At 50.4% G+C, this 24,499-nt stretch overlaps 1 protein-coding gene across 1 annotated transcript in view; it reads right to left on the bottom strand.

The window, feature by feature from the left end:
• The window catches only part of ciita (class II, major histocompatibility complex, transactivator), a 119,707-nt gene that overhangs the window by 15,531 nt on the left and 79,677 nt on the right, over positions 1-24,499 (bottom strand). Inside the window, 6 exon segments of the mRNA XM_072481718.1 lie at positions 7,072-7,185; positions 8,713-8,793; positions 10,260-10,331; positions 12,251-12,430; positions 15,522-17,250; positions 18,039-18,113. Of these exon segments, the coding sequence (XP_072337819.1) occupies positions 7,072-7,185; positions 8,713-8,793; positions 10,260-10,331; positions 12,251-12,430; positions 15,522-17,250; positions 18,039-18,113 (2,251 nt within the window).

Raw genomic sequence — 24,499 nt, 5'->3', positions numbered from 1 at the left:
GATATATCGTAACTTTTATTTTTTTGTTTGAAGACGTGGATGAACAGAGGCACAGGACTGCCGATTAAAAGTTAACTATATTAAACAATTAACTATATAAACAATTAACTATATTAAACAAAAGATTAACTATAATACCTTCATCTCACCTATATCTTTACAGATGTTCATAGATTGTTAAGGGTTACGCAAGTTACCAAAATAGATCTTATATTCCAATGTTCTCAGGAAGTACTTTGTCCATGTAAACCAATAGGTAAAATGTGGTCAGTCTTTGAACCCAAGTGGCAGACACCACTCATTACACACTCTGCGGATATCTCGTCAAATCTCCCCAGATGCTCGATACATTGTGATCCAACTGGTCTCATTGGAACTCTGACGTCCACACAAGTGTTTCCAAACTCCACGCTCGAAAAACACACCTTGGAATCTTCTCTCAACCATGCTTTCTCTCAGATGCCTTCACCAAGGATCCACTTCCAGGATTTCAACCTCTCCTTTCAGTATTTCTCTGCCTTGGATTGCCACGAGCATTCAAGATTCCACCCAAACTCTCAGGCGCCCATCCATGGCAACCGAATACTACTGTTTCACAGGCTGTATTAAGATGCCACAAGACTTCTGATTTATGTCGGATGTCTGGCTTCTCACTTTTAAATCTGGTTCTTGTAGCTGTCTCTTTAACTCAAGCAATTTCTCTGCTATTTACTTTAACTTTGCCCACAGGACCTTGTTCAACTTTTTGTTCATTCTTCCTTTCATTTAAGTATGTCTTCCTGAGATATACTTTTTATCCCAACTCCCTGGTTTTTAGACTTTTGTCCTTTTCAGAAGTCTGCTTTTCCCAGTTCCCTGGTCCTGTCCAACTCCTCTTGGGTCCAGCTTAAACTAAACTCACAAGTTCTTCCTAACCTCTGCCGGCTCCGGGTTACTAAGCAACAACCTAATTTTCCTTTAAACCCGGTTTACTTTCACGCCCTTTAATTACAATGTAGGCACAGTTTAAAGTGACCTGAACCCACAGACATACAGGCACCTTTGTTTAACATGAAGCAAACGAAAGCGTTAACCCTTTCTTGTACAGAAACGCTAAATTAAGCATACTTAAAGCAACACCATCAATACAAAGATAGATTGTTTTACACTACCTCAGTATGTAGATTGTCCGACCAGAGGAGGGGCAATATTGGATTTAGTACTTGGTAATGAACCAGAGCAAGTGATAGATTTGTTAGTGGGGGAGCATTTTGGAGATAATGACCACAATTCTGTGACTTTCACTTTAGTAATGGAGAGGGATAGGTGCGTGCAACAGGGCAAGGTTTACAATTGGGGGAAGGGTAAATACGATGTTGTCAGACAAGAATTGAAGTGCATAGGTTGGGAACATAGGCTATCAGGGAAGGATACAAGTGAAATGTGGAACTTGGTCAAGGAACAGGTACTACATGTCCTTGATATGTATGTCCCTGTCAGGCAGGGAAGAGATGGTCGAGTGAGGGAACCATGGTTGACAAGAGAGGTTGAATGTCTTGTTAAGAGGAAAAAGGAGACTTATGTAAGGCTGAGGAAACAAGGTTCAGACAGGGTGTTGGAGGGATACAAGATAGCCAGGAGGGAACTGAAGAAAGGGATTAGGAGAGCTAAGGGAGGGCATGAACAATCTTTGGCGGGTAGGATCAAGGAAAACCCAAAGGCCTTTTACACATATGTGAGAAATATGAGAATGACTAGAGCGAGGGTAGGTCCGATCAAGGACAGTAGCGGGAGATTGTGTATTGAGTCTGAAGAGATAGGAGAGGTCTTGAACGAGTACTTTTCTTCTGTATTTACAAATGAGAGGGGCGATATTGTTGGAGAGGACAGTGTGAAACAGATTGGTAAGCTCGAGGAAATACTTGTTAGGAAGGAAGATGTGTTGGGCATTTTGAAAAACTTGAGGATAGACAAGTCCCCCGGGCCTGACGGGATATTTCCAAGGATTCTATGGGAAGCAAGAGATGAAATTGCAGAGCCGTTGGCAATGATCTTTTCATCCTCACTGTCAACAGGGGTGGTACCAGGGGATTGGAGAGTGGCGAATGTCGTGCCCCTGTTCAAAAAAGGGACTAGGTCTAACCCTGGGAATTACAGGCCAGTTATTCTTACTTCGGTGGTCGGCAAAGTCATGGAAAGGGTACTGAAGGATAGGGTTTCTGAGCATCTGGATAGAGCTGTGAAGAAGGCCTATGGTGTGCTAGCGTTCATTAACAGAGGGATTGAATTTAAGAGCCGTGAGGTGATGATGCAGCTGTACAAAACTTTGGTAAGGCCACATTTGGAGTACTGTGTACAGTTCTGGTCGCCTTATTTTAGGAAGGATGTGGAAGCTTTGGAAAAGGTGCAAAGGAGATTTACCAGGATGTTGCCTGGAATGGAGAGTAGGTCTTACGAGGAAAGGTTGAGGGTGCTAGGCCTTTTCTCATTAGAACGGAGAAGGATGAGGGGCAACTTGATAGAGGTTTATAGGATGATCAGGGGAATAGATAGAGTAGACAGTCAGAGACTTTTTCCCCGGGTGGAACAAACCATTACAAGGGGACATAAATTTAAGGTGAATGGTGGAATATATAGGGGGGATGTCAGAGGTAGGATCTTTACCCAGAGAGTAGTGGGGGCATGGAATGCACTGCTTGTGGAAGTAGTTGATTCGGAAACATTAGGGACCTTCAAGCAGCTATTGGATAGGTACATGGATTACGGTAAAATGATATAGTGTAGATTAATTTCTTCTTAAGGGCAGCACGGTAGCATTGTGGATAGCACAATTGCTTCACAGCTCCAGGGTCTCAGGTTTGATTCCGGCTTGGGTCACTGTCTGTGCGGAGTCTGCACATCCTCCCTGTGTCTGCGTGGGTTTCCTCCGGGTGCTCCGGTTTCCTCCCACAGTCCTAAGATGTGCAGGTTAGGTGGATTGGCCATGATAAATTGCCCTTGGTGTCCAAAATTGCCCTTAGTGTTGGGTGGAGGTGTTGACTTTGGGTGGGGTGCTCTTTCCAAGAGCCGGTGCAGACTCAATGGGCCGAATGGCCTCCTTCTGCACTGTAAATTCAATGATAATCTATGATTAATCTAGGACAAAGGTTCTGCACAACATCGTGGGCCGAAGGGCCTGTTCTGTGCTGTATTTTCTTTGTTCTCTGTTTCCTGACACTTCTCACCTCCAACTGCCCCACTCCCACCAATTAGGTGCCTGAGGGGATCAGGGAAGGGCAGGGGGACAAGAGGAAGGGAATGAGAAGGTAAAAGAAAGGGGAGATGGAGAGGAGGGGGATCACATGGAATGACGAGGAGGACAGGGGGGAGGGGGAAGAAGGTACTGAAGGAGTAAAGGTAGGAAGAGAGAGGAGGAAAATGGAAGAGGGAGATTAGATGGGAAAGGGTAATTTGAAATGGTGAGGAAAAGGTTAGATATAGTAGAAGAGACAGAGGGAGATGGGAGAACAGGACAGGGGAATAATATCAAATGTTCATTTGAGAAAGGAACTATGCGATTCCAGGACCAATTATATTGCAGAGTGGGACAGGGGGTAACTCCAGAATTGGTGTATTCAATGAGTGGGACAGGAGGCATCCCAAATTGCCACTGTTGATGTTCACTGAGGGAGAGGGAGGTTCCTTTGTTCACAATTCAGTAAGTTTTAAAGTGCTGGTGGACAAGGATAAAAGTGGTCCTCGGGTGAATGTATTAACTTGGGGGAAGGCTAATTATAACAATATTAGGCGGGAACTGAAGAACCTAGATTGGGGGCAGATGTTTGAGGGTAAATCAACATCTGACATGTGAGAGGCTTTCAAATGTCAATTGAAAGGAATTCAGGACCGGCATGTTCCTGTGAGGAAGAAGGATAAGTATGGCAAATTGTGCGATCCTTGGATAACGAGGGATATTGTAGGCCTCATCAAAAAGAAAAAGGAGGCATTTGTCAGGGCTAGAAGGCTGGGAACAGACAAAGCCTGTGTGGAATATAAGGAAAGTAGGAAGGAACTTAAGCAAGGAGTCGGGAGGGCTAAAAGAGGTCACGAAAAGTCATTGGCAAATAAAGTGATGTCCCGGAGGTCTGGAGAATAGCCAATGTTGTTCCTTTGTTTAAAAAAGGTAGCAAGGATAATCCAGGGAACTATAGGCCGGTGAGCCTTATGTCAGTGGTAGGGAAATTACTGGAGAGAATTCTTCGAGACAGGATCTACTCCCATTTGGAAGCAAGGGGTCGTATTAGCGAGAGGCAGCACGGTTTTGTGAAGTAGAGGTCGTGTCTCACTAACTTGATAGAGTTTTTCGAGGAGGTCACAAAGATGATTGATGCAGGTAGGGCAGTGGATGTTGTCCATATGGACTTCAGTAAGACCTTTGACAAGGTCCCTCATGGCAGTCTAGTACAAAAGGTGAAGTCACACGGGTTCAGAGGTGGGCTGGCAAGATGTATACAGAACTGGCTAGGTCATAGAAGGCAGAGAGTAGCAATGGAAGGGTGCTTTTCTGATTGGAGGGCTGTGACTAGTGGTGTTCCGCAGGGATCAGTGCTGGGACCTTTGCTGTTCATAGTATATGTCAATGATTTGGAGGAAAATGTAACTGGTCTGATTAGTAAGTTTGCGGACGACACAAAGGTTGGTGGAATTGCGGATAGCGATGAGGACTGTCAGAGGATACAGCAGGATTTAGATCGTTTGGAGACTTGGGCGGCGAGATGGCAGATGGAGTTTAATCTGGACAAATGTGAGGTAATGCATTTTGGAAGGTCTAATACAGGTAGGGAATATACAGTGAATGGTAGAACCCTCAAGAGTATTGACAGTCAGAGAGATCTTGGTGTACAGGTCCACAGGTCACTGAAAGGGGCAACACAGGTGGAGAAGGTAGTCAAGAAGTCATACGGCATGTTTGCCTTCATTGGCCGGGGCATTGAGTATAAGAATTGGCAAGTCATGTTGCAGCTGTATAGAACCTTAGTTAGGCCACACTTGGAGTATAGTGTTCAATTCTGGTCAACACACTACCAGAAGGATGTGGAGGCTTTAGAGAGGGTGCAGAAGAGATTTACCAGAATGTTGCCTGGTATGGAGGGCATTAGCCAAGAGGAGAGGTTGAATAAACTTGGTTTGTTCTCACTGGAACGAAGGAGGTCGAGGGGCGACCTGATAAAGGTCTACAAAATTATGAGGGACATAGACAGAGTGGATAGTCAGACTCTTTTTCCCAGGGTAGAGGGGTCAATTACTAGGGGGCATAGGTTTAAGGTGCGAGGGGCAAGGTTTAGAGGAGTTGTACGAGGCAAGTGTTTTACACAGAGGGTAGTGGGTGCCTGGAACTCGCTGCCGGAGGAGGTGGTGGAAGCAGGGACGACAGTGACATTTAAGGGGCATTTTGCCAAATATATGAATAGGATGGGAATGGAGGGATACGGACCCAGGAAGTGTAAAAGATTTTAGTTTAGTCGGGCAGCATGGTCGGCACGGGCTTGGAGGGCCGAAGGGCCTGTTCCTGTGCTGTACTTTTCTTTGTTCTTTGTACAAAGCAATGCAGCCTCAGAATGAAATTGCATTGAAAAGGATACATTGTGGTCCATATGGCCACACTGCTAAAGAAACTTGGGCGTCATTCTCCGACCCCCCCAGCGGGTCGGAGAATGGCCGTTGGCCGCCGTGAATCCCGCCCCCGCCGGTTGCCGAAGTCCCCGGTACCGGAGATTGGGCGGGGGCGGGAATCGGGCCGCGCCGGTTGGCGGGCCCCCCCGCTCAATTCTCCGGCCCAGATGGGCCGAAGTCCCGCCGAGATATTGCCTGTCCCGCCGGCGTAAATTAAAGTAGGTATTTACCGGCGGGACAAGGCGGCGCGGGTGGGCTCCGGGGTCCTGGGGGGGGGTGCGGGGCGTTCTGACCCCGGGGAGTGCCCCCACGGTGGGCTGGCCCGCGATCGGGGCCCACTGATCCGCGGGCGGGCCTGTGCCGTGGGGGCACTCTTTCCCTTCCGCCTCCGCTACGGCCTCCACCATGGCGGAGGCGGAAGAGACTCTCCCCACTGCGCAAGCGCGGGAAACTGTCAGCGGCCGCTGACGCTCCCGCGCATGCGCCGCCCGGGGATGTCATTTCCCCGCCAGCTGGCGGGGCAACAAACGCCGTTTCCGCCAGCTGGCGGGGCGGAAATCCCTCCGGCGCCGGCCTAGCCCCTCAATGTCGGGGCTCGGCCCCCAAAGATGCGGAGCATTCCGCACCTTTGGGGCGGCGTGATGCCCGTCTGATTGGCGCCGTTTTGGGCGCCAGTCGGCGGACATCGCGCCGTTGGGGGAGAATTTCGCCCCTTACCTCCAACTAGTTGAAGGTTGACATGTAGCAGGAAAGTCCTGGTTTGTAAAGTGAGCATTGCACTTAGATGGTGAAACGTGTAGCCATCTCCAGAACCAAATAAAAAATATTTATTCAATTCTTTTTTTAAAATTCCAATGAAGGGGCAATTTAGCGTGGCCAATCCACCTACCCTGCGCATCTTTGGGCTGTGGGGGTGAGACCCACGCAGACACGGGGAGAATGTGCAAACTCCACAGGGACAGTGACCCGGGACCAGGATTGAACCCGGGTCCTCGGCGGCGTGAGGCAGCAGTGCTAACCGCTGTGCCACCGTGCCGCCTGGTAATGAACATTTATAACACAAGAGGAACTAGGAAGAGGAAATCTTTGGTAGGAGCTTGTAGAGTCACATTGACTAAACCAATGGAGTGCGGTGAAGGGATATTTTAGGGTCCATATGATGAGAGGGGGGAGGGGCATGTCACATAACATTCATTCAGCAGCCCTGTTCTTAGTGGGACATATAATGTGACTCACAGAGCTCACCTACAGGAAATTAGGGACGGGCAATATATGGCAGTCTTGCGAACGACACTCACATTCCACAAATGAAATTTTAAAAATCATTAGAATACTGTGATTATATATATATATATATATATAAATATGCGTATGATTTGCTATTTAAGACAGATGGATGTATATTCCAAAATGGCACAGGTTTATAAATCTTTTACTCACATCAACTTTTCCAGTGATGTTAAATTGGACAACACGTTCGCCAACCTCTCAGCTCCTTCATCTCCTATTTTATTTTCACTCATTTTATCTTTCTGAGAGCTTGGTCCTTCCAGACTGTCGGAAAGCAGCAGAAGATTTGAGTTAAAAGTGCACCTTTCCTGTCGCAAAATGGGAAGTCTGACAACATTTTTAAAACTGTTTTAAGTAGAATGGTTAATTTACAAACTAAACTGTGCGCTGTTGCAGTGCGGTGAAATCTAGCCTGTGGATTTACAGTGATCCACTCCAGCAGAAGATTTTACCGCCAGCAATGTATTCTATGTACAATATCACCATGGATTACACCATTATCATTTTACACAGAGATTCGTCTTTGTCATAACCCCCATCAGGACTATGAGGAAACCATCATTAATCTCCCCGTGGGACTCATGGAGCATGGGCTCCCCAGGTAGGGGGCAGAGGCCTACCACCTGGGGTTCATTATGAGCAAAGGTTAAAAGCAGGCCCAGATTGGGGCCTGGTAAGATAAGTCCTCCCAGCTAGGATTGCACAGGGAGTTAGATGCTGTGTTAGGCAGACCCTTGTAAATAACTCTAACTTACATTTACCGTCAACCTCGTCCGCGACATTATAGTCTTATAAAATAACAGCATTTTCGGGGCGAACAGCTGTGAAAAAGGCTAGATTACAAAATGGAAGCATTAAGGCTTGCACTGAAACCAGAAGCTATTAGTCATTCCCTTGGTGATGAACAAACACACGCAATGTTGAAAGGCGGAGTGAGGCACGATCAATTGAACAAAGACTAGAGTTGGATACAACTGAGGCTTTATTGCTCTAAGATGTGTGGCCTCCCACAGCAGCTGGTGAAATGGCTGCTGAATGGAGGACACGCATATTTATACTCCGCCTACTGGGCGGAGCCAGCAGGCACGGACTACTGGCGAACCTGTAGTACGGGTCCTACCTTACATCACCTAATACAGGTGCAACAGTGGTTTACCACACGGAGTAAAACCTTTTTCAAACAATTTTATCTGAGTAAATAATTCTCCCTCTAGATTAGCTTTTGTCCATTTTGTCTTTGCAATCAGTCCGCATGTAAATACCATGTTAACTCACCCGGCACCTTCTCAAGGGCAATTTGGGAAGGGCGATTAATGCTGGCCTTGCCCGTCATAGAATACTTTTTAAAAAATACAGTTCCAAAAAAAAAAAAAGATGCATTCCAAACCATACAGGTGAAATCCATTTCCAGATGGATTAACCATGATTGATTTTACTGATTCATCCTAATGCAGTTTTATTAGTTGTCAAACATTAGGCTGCATTCTTGTTCGGAATCATCATTCTAGTCACCGATTAAGGGACAATTTAGCCTGGCCAATCCGCTTACCTTGCCCATCTTTGGGTTGTGGGAGTGAGACCCACGTAGTCACGGAGAGAATGTGAAAAAATGCCGATTTCCCAGTGAGATATGCGTTATGTTTTCATGAAAAAATGGAAATTTCAAGTTGCGGAATGGGATTGATTTGACTAAAATTCATTTCAAATGGAGTGCAAATAACTTGCAATGCGGCGATATAAAGACTTGGAAATATTTGCCTGAAAGTAGGCCATTGATAAACTTTTACTCACTCCAGGTACTTCAAAAATGCCAGAGCTGGTAAAATCTTGGTTAGTTTTCGAAATCCCAGAGGTCCATTGACAGGGCCGAGGCTGTAAGATTGAAATATCTCAGTCCACCACTATTTTGACATTAATATATCTTAACTTTAATAGTAAACAAAGAGAAATAATCATTAATAATCGCTGAGGGCACCAGGAATGTGTGATCCTTGGCTTTATAATTAGGCAGAGAGTACAAAAGATAAGGGGCTGTGTCACCGCCACCCCCAGCTACCCTCCCTACTCCCCAACCCCCTACCCCGCACCGCACCAAAGCTCCAACCACCGTGCTCCCGGATGTACCCTCATCGAAGACGTCCGTGTCCGCCAGTCCCCGGCTGGCGAAGTTCTCTGTTTATTAAATTGGTATACCCTCAATTATGACACGAGAGAGTGTACTCGTAAAACGAAGGCTTTAATAAACAGAGAACTTTGTCAGCCGGGGAGATGCGTGCTCACTGAGCGCCGCCCACAGGACGTCACCTTATATCCGGCCCCTGGGAGGTGGAGCCGGAGGCGGAGTCCCCCAGGGTTCCAAACCTGGTCATAAAGGGACATTACATGCATGATCTTAAAGGCACATTACCCATTCATCACAGGCTGCCATGTTACCCAGGTGGTACTGCCATCTGACAGAGACTCTGCCAGGGTACCAGGCTGGCATTTTCCCCACAATGGGGTTCAGGCCTGGGGGTGCCCTTCGCAGTTGCAGGGGGGTGCAGGGCAATCTGAGGACCCCCTTCTTGGTGAGTTAGGGTTTTGGGGGGGGGGGGGGGTCGGGGGCTACATCGGGGGTTTGGGAGATCAGGCACCATTCCGATCTCCTCATACACTGAGGAGTTCCGGCGAGTGGGACTCCTCAGTGCAGAATGCGGGACTAAGTGTGGCCCTGTCGGGCAGTTCCCCGCTGAGGCCCCAAATCTACCCGAATGTGAACAGAGTCCCCTTCAATAGCGTGGAGATTCCCGGAGCTCCGAACTCCAGGAAACACCCGGCTAAACGCGCTCGTTCTCGGACTCTGTTCCCATTCTGGCACAGTAAGAAGTCTTACAACACCAGGTTAAAGTCCAACAGGTTTGTTTCAAATCAGTAGCTTTCGGAGCGCTGCTCCTTCCTCAGGTGAATGGAGGAAGGAGCAGTGCTCCGAAAGCTAGTGATTCAAAACAAACCTGTTGGACTTTAACCTGGTGTTGTAAAACTTCTTACTGTGCTCACCCCAGTCCAACGCCGGCATCTCCACCCCATTCCGGTAGGTCGCGTCCTGCAATGAGGGTGTGAAGGTATCCAGACCATGATCTTGACACCCGGAGTCAGGATTGGGATGTAATCACTGTCCCCGGAGAGATGTGTGAGGGGAGAGTTCCATAGGAAAATCCAATCCCCGAACCCCTAGGAAGAACTGTAGTTACAGCCAGGCCCCATGCTTTTAAACCATTCCTTGATAATAGATTCAAGTACAGAAAACATGAAATGATCGAGGCTCAAGACTCAAGAATTTTAGTCAAATCATTACTTACGCAAACTCCAGCGTTTGTAGTGTCCTGACAGCAGGTAACTCATAGAGTTCACCTCCAGATAAGTGGTGTGTGCTGCTCCGGGGGAAATAACAAAGAAACACAAGGTGAAAACATTTCTCCCTCGCACTTACTCTATTACACAGCGAGAACTCTTGTAACAAACTTTAGTTTGATTCTTTTCAGATTGCAGACTCTTGACAAATGCAGAGCAAGTTTCCCCAAAAATGTCCCCCTTAAATGAAGCTTTCAACAAACTTCAAATATATTTAAGCAAATTAGATATTGCAACAGTAGAAACAAAAAAACAAAAACATTATAGAAACATACAATCTTAGATAGCTGGGTGGAACTGCCCTCTGTAACAGGAGTGGACCATTCAGCCACTCAACACTGTTCCACTGTTCAAGTAGATCATGGCTAATCTGTACGTCATCCCCATTTACCCACACCCTAGACCGAACTCTGACTGAATAATGACTGAGGGGCTTTTGCCTTGGAAATTCCAACACGCACCTGTGCAACCCCCTCTCCCCACCCCCACCATCACACCATTAACTCCATCCTCCACCTCACAGCCTCAAATTACTATCTGACCCCAAACCCAGCTTCCGATCCCATCCCAAACCCAGCTTCCGACCCCTTCCAAAACCCAGCTTCCGACCCCTTCCCAAACCCAGCTTCTGACCCCACACCAAACCCAGCTTCCGACCCCACACCAAACCCAGCTTCCGACCCCTTCCCAAAACCCAGCTTCCGACCCCTTCCCAAAACCCAGCTTCCGACCCCTTCCCAAAACCCAGCTTCCGACCCCTTCCCAAACCCACCTTCCGACCCCTTCCCAAACCCAGCTTCCGACCCCTTCCCAAAACCCAGCTTCCGACTCCTTCCCAAACCCAGCTTCCGACCCCTTCCCAAACCCAGCTTCTGACCCCACACCAAACCCAGCTTCCGACCCCACATCAAACCCAGCTTCCGACCCCTTCCCAAAACCCAGCTTCCGACCCCTTCCCAAAATTCCCAGCTTCCGACCCCTTCCCAAAACCCAGCTTCCGACCCCTTCCCAAACCCACCTTCCGACTCCTTCCCAAACCCAGCTTCCGACCCCTTCCCAAAACCCAGCTTCCAACCCTTTCCCAAAACCCAGCTTCCGACCCCTTCCCAAAACCCAGCTTCCAACCCCTTCCTAAACCCACCTTCCGACCCCTTCCCAAAACCAGCTTACGACCCCACCCTAAAACCCAGCTTCCGACCCCTTCCCAAACCCAGCTTCCGACCCCTTCCCAAACCCAGCTTCCGACCCCTTCCCAAACCCAGCTTCCGAACCCACACCAAACCCACCTTCCGACCCCTTCCCAAAACCAGCTTCCGACCCCACCCTAAAACCCAGCTTCCGACCCCTTCCCAAAACCCAGCACCCGACCCCTTCCAAAAACCCAGCTTCTGACCCCATGCCAAACCGTGCTTACGACCCCTTCCCAAACCCAGCTTCCGACCTCTTCCCAAACCCAGCTTCCGACCCCTTCCCAAACCCAGCTTCCGACCCCTTCCCAAACCCAGCTTCCGACCCCTTCCCAAACCCAGCTTCCGACCCCTTCCCAAACCCAGCTTCCGATCCCACCCCAAACCCAGCTTCCGACCCCTTCCCAAACCCAGCTTCCGACCCCTTCCTAAACCCAACTTCCGACCCCTTCCCAAACCCAGCTTCCGACCCCTTCCCAAACTGAGCTCCCGACCCCTTCCCAAACCCAGCTTCCGACCCCACACCAAACCCAGCTTCTGACCCCACCCCAAACTCTCTCCCAATCATCAGTTATTATCAGGAGCAGAGATTCCAATGCACCATTGGCTCCAGGTAAATTCCGGCAATAGGTCGATACGGTCTTGGCAAATTGCAAAAGGCAACCAGGTGGGTAACCTTGCAAAGCAATTCTACCGAGAGGGGCAGAAAGTTTTAAACAGATCGAGTCAAAGCGGCAGATGCAGCAACTCACCTTGAAAGGAATCTTCTATCTTTATGAATTCGTACCAGTAAATCAAGGTCATCGATGTCTTTCAAACTCTTGATCTCAAAAGGATTGACAGAAAACTTAAGAAGAGACATGTGAAGCAGCTCAAGTAACTCACTTTGCTCTAAATGTTCCCAAAGTTTTATAGCATCACACACTGACACCCTGTAAAAGGAATGGACAAATTAAATGAAATTGAATAAACCATTCCAAAATTCGATAAACCTAACGTTTGTGGCAAAAGAATGTCGAGTGGACATTCTCACTATTTCTGTACCTGGTCAACCGTTCCATTTATATTGCAGAATATTTTACACAATACGGTAGCACAGTGGTTAGCAAGGCTGCTTCACAGCACCAGGGACCCGGCTTCAATTCTGGCCTTGGGTGACTGTGTGTAGTTTGCACGTTCGCCCTGTGTCTGCGTGGGTTTCCTCCGGGTGCTCCGGTTTCCTCCCACAATCCCAAGGTTTTGCAGGTTAGGTGGGATTATGGGGCTGTAGGGATAGGGTGGGGGAGTGGGCCTAGGTAGGGTGTGATGCGCAATCAATTACTCTCGAGACGAAGGTAATCAGTAACTGAGGCTTTAATGCACTAGAACTTTACCCCAGCAGCTTCGGTACAGAAAGTGAAGGCTGCTGGGACGGCACCGTCTCTTATACGCCGCCTTCAGGGCGGAGCTACGTCATCCAGCCAATGGTAGACTCCAGGGTCTTAACCAATGGCGTCGGCCTCTCAGGTACCGCAATACCTGGTACTACCACAGGGTGCTCTTTCATAGGGTGGGTGCAGACCCAATGGCTGAATGGCCTCCTTCTGCACTGTAGGGACTCCATTCTATGGATACAAACGATGCAGCAGTTGAGAAACAATTTTGTTTTCAGCTCCTGTGCCATTCTCAGTAACAAACGCACAAATCACCACCAGTACCTGCTCCCATTTATCTAGCTCCATTGACATTGGTTAAAACATCCAAAGTCACTTCACAGAAGTGTTACCAAACAATATTTGACAGAGGTACAGAGGCGATGGCCAAAAAGCTAACCAAAGAGGTAGGTTTTAAGGAGCAGTTGGCATGGTAGAGAGGGAAAGATATCACAAGATATTGAATGTAGCCCACACAGACGCATTCTCTTCTATAAACGGAGTTATTTAATTTCCTACATTTCTCCCATTCTGTTTTATGTTTTAAGTAACCAAGGGGAATACCGTTAGTTTAACCGTGCGGTTTTCTTTAAATTCAGAGTATAGTTAGATTCATTGCGGTGGGAATTTAAATGTCTTTCATTTAGTGAAAGTCATTTTCTTCCTTTTTTTTCAAAAAGAGGAACACATTCATCGAGTTTTCTCCGTGTGAAGTGGTTGCAAAAAAAAATAAAGACTGCAGTTCGTAGAATTCAGTGGAAAATCAGTCATTGTTATTTAACAAATGACTGTCGGATTTAATTGCAAGTCAAACTTGCAAAGAAATATTTCAGGGGTTCTCAGCGAGGTAGATGGTGTGAAGGCTCTCTGAGTGCAATGATGCACCTGCAATCCTGCATTCGATGTGGAACTCTGTATCGTGGTCACACTGTGGGCAGGGACAATGACAAACAGAGACCTCAATGCATTTTGCATAAGGAAGAACATAAGAACTAGGAGTAGGAGTAGGCCATCTGGCCCCTCGAGCCTGCTCCGCCATTTAATGAGATCATGGCTGATCTTTGTGGACTCAGCTCCACTTTCCGGCCCGAACACCATAACCCTTAATCCCTTTATTCTTCAAAAAATTATCTATCTTTATCTTAAAAACATTTAATGAAGGAGCCTCTACTGCTTCACTGGGCAAGGAATTCCATAGATTCACAACCCTTTGGGTGAAGAAGTTCCTCCTAAACTCAGTCCTAAATCTACTTCCCCTTATTTTGAGGCTATGCCACCTAGTTCTGCTTTCACCCGCCAGTGGAAACAACCTGCCCCCATCTATCCTATCTATTCCCTTCATAATTTTATATGTTTCTATAAGATCCTCCCGCATCCGTCTAAATTCCAACGAGTACAGTCCCAGTCTACTCAATCTCTCCTCGTTGGAAGAAAAGGAAGGATAATTAAAGGTCAGGTTATGTATGGTTGGTTGCTTTTTGCAATCACCGGCTGGAAACTCAATCAAGAGTGGCATTGCCCCTATAGGCTGGGAGCAGGCTGACTGCATCAGTAGTGGGCAACCTGCAACCGGGGGTCACATGCGGCCCATCAGAGTTCCGCGCGCAGCCTGCGGGACATTCTGTTGAAAACAAAACATTGACTGTGAGAGCCATGCGCTCCCGCCACATCCAATCAAGCGCCAATATTTATTTTGCTCCAACTGCTTGAAGTTGACAGTTCTATTAAGGTACGAATGATTAAGGGCAGCACGGTGGCGCAGTGGTTAGCCCTGCAGCCTCACGGCGCCGAGGTCCCAGGTTCGAACCTGGGTCACTGTCCGTGTGGAGTTTGCACATTCTCCCCGTGTTTGCGTGGGTTTCGCCCCCACAACCCAAAGATGTGCAGGGTAGGTGGATTGGCCACGTTAAATTGCCCCTAAATTGGAAAAAATAATTGGGTACTCTAAAATTTTTTTTAAAAAAAAGATATGAATGATTAAGCATTTTCTATAACTTATCATGAAATATTTGGCGTGCGTTACATGTATTCAATCTTAACCATGGGGGTCATGGTTAGTCAACAAGCCCAATTTAAATCTTGCCGCCCAACTGAGATGAAGGAGGATTAGCCAAGCGGCCCACTCACTTGTCTAGGTTTTCCATCGTCAATGTACTATTAATCACTGTATGGAAATGACTTAGTTCAAGGAATTGCTAGTTAAACATGTGACATTGATTATACTATAAATATAGACAGCTGGAACACTTTGGGGTGCAAGCTTCTTATGGATTAGTAGCTATGAGGAAGTGTCTTACAATAAACCAGCTTGAATCTAAAAGTCCAGAATGGATTGATTCTTCCACTGTAGCCCCTGATAGTAAGTAATTCCCATCGCTATGAGCGGTTCAGAAATAGTGAGAATTGTACAGGTAATGCACATTTGAAGTTTAAATACAATATTGTTTCAAAAGAGAAGGGAAGAGAAACTGTGAATACTTTCAGGAGGGCACACTCAAAAGGGGAAAAAAGTTCCGCAGAATTAGCTTGCAATTTTGATTAATGTGATAATGTTTTGAGAATTCTGAACAAGAGACTGTTCAATTCACAGGTGGGAGATCCGTACACATACCTGAATGAGGTCACATTTTTCAACTCCACAAACCGCTTGATTCCTTGTAAGTCAATGCTGGTGTCCCTCAGGTCAACGGCAAAGTTACTCGGGGACTTGTGCATCACATGCAGTAGTACGAAGACGTCAGGTGGTGTCAGCCGTGTGCCTCCAAAGGACAACCTCTCGCTCAGCTTCGTGGCAATTTGTGCGGTCAGCTCCGGACTCTGTGTTTCATAAACACAGTGACAGAGCTCCAGCAATTTACTCGTGCTGAGCGCGCTGACCTCGAGCTCCATCAAGTATTTCTGCAGGCTCTTCTGCTTCTTGCTTTTCACGTTCGCCTTTGAGTGGCGAGAGAAACAGCCCAGAAACGGATCTCCGTCCTGAAAGGCCAGTCCCACCAGAAACCGGCGAACCACGTCCAGCCAGTCCTCCTGAGATTTGCGCTTCTTGTGCTCCAGGGAAATCATTTTCATCAATCCTTTGCATTTGACGTCTTCGGAAAACAATAAATACAACCCCGCCAGGAAGTTCTGCAGGGAAGAGTGGGAGAAGGTTTTCCCACACTCCTGCTCTGTCCCCGCGCCAGTCATTAGGAAAGGTCTGAGAAGACCGTGCTTCAAGGCGAAGTTCGACATTTCCGCCGAGCGGGCGTCTGCACACACACACTGGTGGCGCTGCACTCCCGCCAAGGCTCCTTTGCTCAGCTCCAGGATGCTCTGTCTGTGCAGACCAATGGCATTTTGAGTCTGCAGAAAAGTGGGTGGTTCGGGGTGGAGTAGGATTTGGAATATGCGGAGAAATAAATCGGTGAGAGTGTGCGGCACTGCCAAACGCCCACCCCCAGTCCGATGAGTGGCTTTGAGGAGAAAACAGATAAATCTGCAGAGCAAAGGAATGTAGCAGAAGCTGAGCAGGTACTGATGCTCCTGAAGACAGGCCAGCACTTCAGCAGCTACGGATGAATCCTCAAAGTATCTGTGCAGGAATTCCCGTATGTGGCCTGGGCTGAAGCCCAGCACCTCCACAATCTTGTCCACTCTGCCAAGGTACTGGTTGAAGGTTTCTTTCGGCCTTGCAGTAATCAGCAAAGTGCACCCCTTCAGCAACGTTTTCTGCAGGAGGCCAGCGAGCAGCTGTTTGACCGTGTGAGGCTGCTCCGCCGAGCCGCAGGCCGTGGGCTGGGCGAGGCCATCGTGGTCCTGGAAGTCTTCAAAGTCGTCAAAAATGAGCAGAACCTTGCGCGGATTGTGCACAAGGTACTGAAAGACCTCATCGGTGTTCCTCAGCGAGGGGAGGAATGGCTGGAAAAGTAAATCCTTTAAAGTGTACTGCTTCGCAAAGTTCAGTGTCCTGCACTTGAACCAGAAGACGAACTCAAACTGCCCAAGGTGCCCCTCCACCCACTGGTGGCAGATCTTTTGGACGAACGCACTTTTACCAATACCCGCTCTCCCCAGTAAAGCAACAATTTTTGTTCCTCTCTGGCGTTTGCCTGGGATGTCGAAGAGATTGCCCATGTTCACAGCACCTCTTTCTCTCTCTGCTATATCATAGATTCGGCATTCTTTATCCAGGCACCTGGTCGCGTTTTTGGCAGACTTATTTTCAGCTTGACCCTTGATCATTGTGACATCCACATAAATGTCTTCGAGAAGCATCTCGTCATAGTCATGGCAAATGTAAGAGTGTTGGCTCATGTCTTTCAAATATTCTTTCACCGTTTCTGTACCAGCTTCCACGCCTTCTGTCGATACAAAAGAGTAAATAATGTTACCCCGTCCGGGAGTAAACCAGAAAATCGTTTGGGAGCAGCTTTAATTTGTTGCTGCAGTTACAATCAAACCAAGTGAGAAGTAACGGGGAACATTTCCCAGCACGCGGCATGTTCTCGTCCCCCCAATGGAAACAATGGAAAACGCTGTTGGCAGAAGCAGGACTGGAAAATCTCGCTGGTGGGCCACGACCGCCACCGCAAAATGCAAAACGTGTCTGGGGGGGGGGGGGGGCGGCAGAAATTCCTGTCCATCAAGCCCAATACGGTTGGTGCTGATCATCCAACTGCACAGGACGTTCTGCTTGTCATTCTATGTTGCAGTTTTTCAATTAACCTGGCCCATTGGGTTGCAAGGGAGGTCTTGTGATGCAGTGGGTGGTGTCCCTGCCTCTGAGCCGGCAGCTCCGGGTTCGAGTCCCACGCCAAGGACTTGACGGCCGAGGAAGGTGCGTTCATAACGTGGCCAAACAGGGTGGGTGTCAACCTGCAAATCCTTCCAAACACATCACCGACTGGCGGTAAGAGTGAGAGAGGCTCCTGGTCAGCCATGGCTGATGTGGAGTAGGCGCCCATCAAGCTATATGCCCCAGGCGACAGGGTAGTGATCTGTTGTGGGAACTATTCGCTATGGAAACGGACAAAGGTCAGCCTTAGTGCACGCCCAGGTACAGAAAGAGAATTGGAATTGAGTGCCAAAGACAGCACCGAACCACATGCAAATTTCCGCCAGATAGTGATCTGAGAAATTAAATATTTACTTGTTTTGGTATATATCTTGATTGTTGGACTCAATAGTTCCGATGGTTCCTCACCAGATGAGTCTGTCCCAGGATCTAGCAGTAAAAGAGATGATTAGAATAGTTTACATTAGAATTTATTTTCATAGATTTACATACATTTACATAGAAGTTACAGTGCAGAAGGAGGCCATTCGGCCCATCGAGTCTACATCGGCCCCTGAAAGAGCACCCTCCCTAAGACCATACCTCCACCTATCCCCCTCACCCCACCCAACGTTTGGACACCATGGGGCAATTTAGCGTGACCAATCCACCTAACCTGCACACCTTTGGACTGTGGGAGGAAACCGGAGCACCCGGAGGAAACCCCCGCAGACACGGGGAGGACGTGCAGACTCCGCACAGACAGTGACCCAAGCCGGGAATCGAACCCGGGTCCCTGGCGCTGCGAATCAACAGTGCTAACCACTGTGCTACCGAGCCGCCCCAGAGGCTTTCCCTCACTCTGGCATTGCCCCCAGCTCTCATCCTCCCACATGACTGCCTGCTGCAGTACTGCGAATTCCACCAGATGTTTAGTCTGGGGCCATTAAGATGCTCCCTTTAGTTTGACAGGTCAGCTTTCTAGTTGTTCTGACATGGACCATTCCACTGCTGACAGAAGTAGGCCTCCGCTGGGCTGGGTGGGGAGGGGGAGACCTGATCAAGCGCATTGCAATTGTGAAACAGGTGTAACTGTCAGACGGTAGCCGGGATTGTGTGTGTGTTTTTTTTAAAAAAAGGAATCTCGTTCATATTGGCATTGAAATTTAAACACAACTGGCAGAACGTTCCGGGCGTTCCCACCAGCGGCGGAATATTCCGGTCCCGCCAATGGTGACCTGGGGCGAAATTCTCCGGAAACGGCGCGATGTCCGCCGACTGGCGCCCAAAACGGCGCAAATCAGTCGGGCATCGCGCCGCCCCAAAGGTGCGGAACGCTCCGCATCTTTGGAGGCCGAGCCCCAACCTTAAGGGGCTAGGCCCGCGCCGGTCGAATTTCCGCCCCGCCAGCTGGCGGAAATGACTACTCCGGGCGGCGCATGCGCGGGAGCGTCAGCGGCCGCTGACAGTTTCCCGCGCATGTGCAGTGGGGAGAGTCTCTTCCGCCTCCGCCGTGGTGGAGACCGTGGCGAAGGCGGAAGGGAAAGAGTGCCCCCACGGCACAGGCCCGCCCGCGGATCGGTGGGCCCCGATCGCGGACCAGGCCACCGTGGGGGCACCCCCCGGGGCCAGATGGTTCTCCGACCCCCTGCCGGTAAGGTAGGTGGTTTAATCCACGCCGGCGGGACAGGCATTTTAGCGGCGGGACTTCGGCCCAACCGGGCCAGGGAATCACGGGGGGGGGGGGGGGCGCCAACCGGTGGTGGAGAATTCGGCAACCAGCGGGGGCGGGATTCACGCCAGCCCCCGGCGATTCTCCGACCCGGCGGGGGGTCGGAGAATCTCGCCCCAGGTTCCCCGGTGGTGGAGGGCACAAACAGCGGGAAAACCTTTGAGAGCAGCAGGACTTGGGGATTCTGCTGCTGGGCAATGGCGGCCATTTCAGCAACCACAAAACATGGTGTGGGTGTGGGTGTGAGGGGTGTGGGTGTGGGGTGTGTGTGTGTGGGGGTGTGTGGGGGGGGTGTGTGTGTGTGAGTGTGAGGGGTGTGTGTGTGTGTGAGGGGTGTGTGTGTGTGTGAGGGGTGTGTGTGAGGGGTGTGTGTGGGGTGTGTGTGTGTGTGAGGAGGGTGTGTGTGTGAGGGGTGAGTGTGTGTGAGGGGTGTGAGTGTGTGTGTGTGTGAGGGGTGTGTGTGTGTGAGTGTGTGAGGGGTGTGAGTGTGTGTGTGAGGGGTGTGAGTGTGTGTGAGTGTGAGGGGTGTGTGTGTGTGTGTGTGAGGGGTGTGTGTGTGTGTGAGGGGTGTGTGTGTGTGTGAGTGTGAGGGGTGTGTGTGTGTGTGAGGGGTGTGAGTGTGTGAGGGGTGTGAGTGTGTGTGTGAGGGGTGTGAGTGTGTGTGTGTGAGGGGTATGTGTGTGTGTGTGTGGGGTGTGTGTGCGCGTGAGGGTGTGTGTGAGGGTGTGTGTGTGAGGGGTGTGTGTGTGCGCGTGAGGGTGTGTGTGAGGGGTGTGTGTGTGTGTGTGTGTGTGTGTGAGGGGGGTGTGTGTGTGAGGTGTGTGCATGTGAGGGTGTGTGTGTGTGTGTGAGGGTGTGTGTGTGTGTGAGGAGGGTGTGTGTGAGGGGTGTGTGAGTGTGAGGGGTGTGTGTGTGTGTGAGGGGTGTGTGTGTGTGTGAGGGGTGTGTGTGTGAGGGGTGTGTGTGTGTGTGTGAGGGTGTGTGTGTGTGTGAGGAGGGTGTGTGTGTGAGTGTGAGGGTGTGTGTGTGAGGGGTGTGTGTGTGTGAGGGGTGTGTGTGTGTGAGGGGTGTGTGTGTGAGGGGTGTGTGTGTGTGAGGGGTGTGTGTGTGTGTGAGGGGTGTGTGTGTGTATGAGGGGTGTGTGTGTGTATGAGGGGTGTGTGTGTGTGTGTGAGGGTGTGTGTGTGTGAGGGGTGTGTGTGTGAGGGGTGTGTGTGTGTGAGGGGTGTGAGTGTGTGTGAGTGGGTGTGAGTGTGTGAGGGGTGTGAGGGTGTGTGTGTGAGGGGTGTGTGTGTGTGAGGGGTGTGTGTGTATGTGTGCGTGAGGGGGTGTGTGAGGGGTGTGTGTGTGCATGAGGGTGTGTGTGAGGGTTGTGTGTGTGTGAGGGTGTGTGTGTGTGAGGATGTGTGTGTGTGAGGGGTGTGTGTGTGTGAGGGGTGTGTGTGTGTGAGGGGTGTGTGTGTGTGATGCACTAAGCGTCAAGAACCACAAAGACATGTGAGACTTTAACCAAGGCTTTAATACACTACATAGGAAGCTTACCCGACACAGACGACCCCGACAAAATGGGTCCGGTCTCAGAAGCGGGGTCTTATACTTAACTCCCGGGGGAGTGGCCAAGGCGGAGCTCTCCGTGGCCAGGTCAGGTTACATACAGGTGACCGAACCTCTACAGAGCTACAGTACAATGCACAGTACCATACACAGGATTACAGGGCCACGTTACACACAACTATTATATAACTATGTACAATGCTAGGGAAGTACAGTGGTGTATCACCAGTGTGTGTGAGTGTGAGGGGTGTGTGTGTGTGGGGTGTGTGTGTGAGAGGGGTGTGTGTGTGAGAGGGGTGTGTGTGTGCGAGGGGTGTGTGTGTGCGAGGGGTGTGTGTGTGAGGGGTGTGTGTGTGAGGGGTGTGTGTGTGAGGGGTGTGTGTGTGAGGGGTGTGCGTGTGAGGGTGTGTGTGTGTGAGGGTGTGTGTGTGTGTGTGAGGAGGGTGTGTGTGTGTGTGTGTGAGGGGTGTGTGTGTGTGTGTGAGGGGTGTGTGTGTGTGAGGGGTGTGTGTGTGTGAGGGGTGTGTGTGTGTGTGAGGGGTGTGTGTGTGTGTGAGGGGTGTGTGTGTGTGTGTGAGGGTGTGGGTGTGTGTGTGTGTGAGGAGGGTGTGTATGTGTGTGTGAGGGGTGTGTGTGTGAGGGGTGTGTGTGTGTGAGGGGTGTGTGTGTGAGGGGTGTGTGTGTGTGTGTGTGTGAGGGGTGTGTATGAGGGGTGTGTCTGTATGAGGGGTGTGTGTGTGTGTGTATGAGGGGTGTGTGTGTATATGAGGGGTGTGTGTGAGGGTGTGTGTGTGTGTGAGGGTGTGTGTGAGGGTGTGTGTGAGGGTGTGTGTGTGTGTGTGTGAGGGTGTGTGTGTGTGTGAGGTGTGTGAGGGGTGTGTGTGTGTGAGGGGTGTGTGAGGGGTGTGTGTGTGTGAGGGGTGTGTGTGTGAGGGGTGTGTGTGTGTGTGCGTGAGGGGGTGTGTGAGGGGTGTGTGTGTGTGTGTGTGTGCATGAGGGTGTGTGTGAGGGGTGTGTGTGTGTGAGGTGTGTGTGTGTGGGTGGGGGGGGTGTGGGTGGGGGGGGTGTGTGTGAGGGGTGTGTGTGTGAGGGGTGTGTGTGTGAGGGGTGTGTGTGTGAGGGGGGGGTGTGGGGTGTGTATGTGTGAGGGATGTGTGTGTGTGTGTGTGTGTGTGCGGGGTGTGATGTGTGTGTGTGTGTGTGAGGGGTGTGTGTGTGTGAGGGGTGTGTGTGTGTGTGTGAGTGGTGTGTGTGTGTGTGTGAGTGGTGTGTGTGAGGGGTGTGTGTGTGTGAGGGGTGTGTGTGTGTGAGGGGTGTGTGTGTGTGAGGGGTGTGTGTGTGTGTGAGGGGTGTGTGTGTGCATGTGAGGGGTGTGTGTGTGTGTGCTTGTGAGGGGGGTGTGTATGTGTGTGAGGGGGGTGTGAGTGTGTGTGTGTGAGGGGTGTGTGTGTGTGTGTGAGGGGTGTGTGTGTGTGAGGAGTGTGTGTGTTTGAGGGGTGTGTGTGTGTGTGAGGGGTGTGTGTGCATGTGAGGGGTGTGTGTGTGTGAGTGTGTGAGGGGTGTGAGTGTGTGTGTGAGGGGTGTGAGTGTGTGTGAGTGTGAGGTGTGTGTGTGTGTGTGTGTGAGGGGTGTGTGTGTGTGTGAGGGGTGTGTGTGTGTGTGAGTGTGAGGGGTGTGTGTGTGTGTGAGGGGTGTGAGTGTGTGAGGGGTGTGAGTGTGTGTGTGAGGGGTGTGAGTGTGTGTGTGTGAGGGGTGTGTGTGTGTGTGAGGGGTGTGTGTGTGTGTGTGAGGGTGTGGGTGTGTGTGTGTGTGACGAGGGTGTGTATGTGTGTGTGAGGGGTGTGTGTGTGAGGGGTGTGTGTGTGTGAGGGGTGTGTGTGTGAGGGGTGTGTGTGTGTGTGTGTGAGGGGTGTGTATGAGGGGTGTGTCTGTATGAGGGGTGTGTGTGTGTGTGTATGAGGGGTGTGTGTGTATATGAGGGGTGTGTGTGAGGGTGTGTGTGTGTGTGTGAGGGTGTGTGTGAGGGTGTGTGTGAGGGTGTGTGTGTGTGTGTGTGAGGGTGTGTGTGTGTGTGAGGTGTGTGAGGGGTGTGTGTGTGTGAGGGGTGTGTGAGGGGTGTGTGTGTGTGAGGGGTGTGTGTGTGTGAGGGGTGTGTGTGTGCGTGAGGGGGTGTGTGAGGGGTGTGTGTGTGTGTGTGCATGAGGGTGTGTGTGAGGGGTGTGTGTGTGTGAGGTGTGTGTGTGTGGGTGGGGGGTGTGTGTGTGAGGGGTGTGTGTGTGAGGGGTGTGTGTGTGAGGGGTGTGTGTGTGAGGGGGTGTGTGTGTGGGGTGTGTATGTGTGAGGGATGTGTGTGTGTGTGTGTGTGTGTGTGCGGGGTGTGATGGGTGTGTGTGTGTGTGAGGGGTGTGTGTGTGTGAGGGGTGTGTGTGTGTGTGAGTGGTGTGTGTGTGTGTGTGAGTGGTGTGTGTGAGGGGTGTGTGTGTGTGAGGGGTGTGTGTGTGTGAGGGGTGTGTGTGTGTGAGGGGTGTGTGTGTGTGAGGGGTGTGTGTGTGTGTGAGGGGTGTGTGTGTGCATGTGAGGGGTGTGTGTGTGTGTGCTTGTGAGGGGGGTGTGTATGTGTGTGAGGGGGGTGTGAGTGTGTGTGTGTGAGGGGTGTGTGTGTGTGTGTGAGGGGTGTGTGTGTGTGAGGAGTGTGTGTGTTTGAGGGGTGTGTGTGTGTGTGAGGGGTGTGTGTGCATGTGAGGGGTGTGTGTGTGTGCGTGTGAGGGGGGTGTGTGTGTGTGTGAGGGGGGTGTGAGTGTGTGTGTGTGAGCGGTGTGTGTGTGAGGGGTGTGTGTGTGTGTGTGAGGGGTGTGTGAGGAGTGTGTGTGTTTGAGGGGTGTGTGTGTGTGTGAGGGGTGTGTGTGTGTGAGGGGTGTGTGTGTGTGTGTAGGAGTGTGTGTGTAGGGATGTGTGTGTGTGAGAGAGGGGTGTGTGTGAGGGGTGTGTGTGTGAGGGGTGTGTGTGTGAGGGGATGTGTGTGAGGGGGGTGTGTGTGAGGGGGGGGTGTGTGTGGGGTGTGTGTGTGTGAGGGATGTGTGTGTGTCTGTGTGTGTGCGGGGTGTGATGGGTGTGTGTGTGTGTGAGGGGTGTGTGTGTGTGAGGGGTGTGTATGTGTGTGTGTGGTGTGTGTGTGTGTGAGTGGTGTGTGTGTGTGTGTGTGAGGGGTGTGTGTGTGTGAGGGGTGTGTGTGTGAGGTGTGTGTGTGTGTGAGGGGTGTGTGTGTGTGAGGGGTGAGTGTGTGTGAGGGGTGTGTGTGTGTGAGGGGTGTGAGGGGTGTGTGTGTGTGAGGGGTGTGTGTGTGTGAGGGGTGTGTGTGTGTGTGTGAGTGGTGTGTGTGTGTGTGTGAGTGGTGTGTGTGTGTGTGTGTGAGGGGTGTGTGTGTGTGAGGGGTGTGTGTGTGTGAGGGGTGTGTGTGTGTGAGGGGTGTGTGTGTGCATGTGAGGGGTGTGTGTGTGTGCGTGTGAGGGGGGTGTGTATGTGTGTGAGGGGGGTGTGAGTGTGTGTGTGT

The sequence above is a fragment of the Scyliorhinus torazame genome, chromosome 17 (genome assembly GCF_047496885.1).
Source record: "Scyliorhinus torazame isolate Kashiwa2021f chromosome 17, sScyTor2.1, whole genome shotgun sequence".
NCBI lineage: Eukaryota > Metazoa > Chordata > Chondrichthyes > Carcharhiniformes > Scyliorhinidae > Scyliorhinus > Scyliorhinus torazame.
Note: the sequence above shows the minus strand (reverse complement) of the source record. Positions and strands in the feature narration are given on the sequence as shown.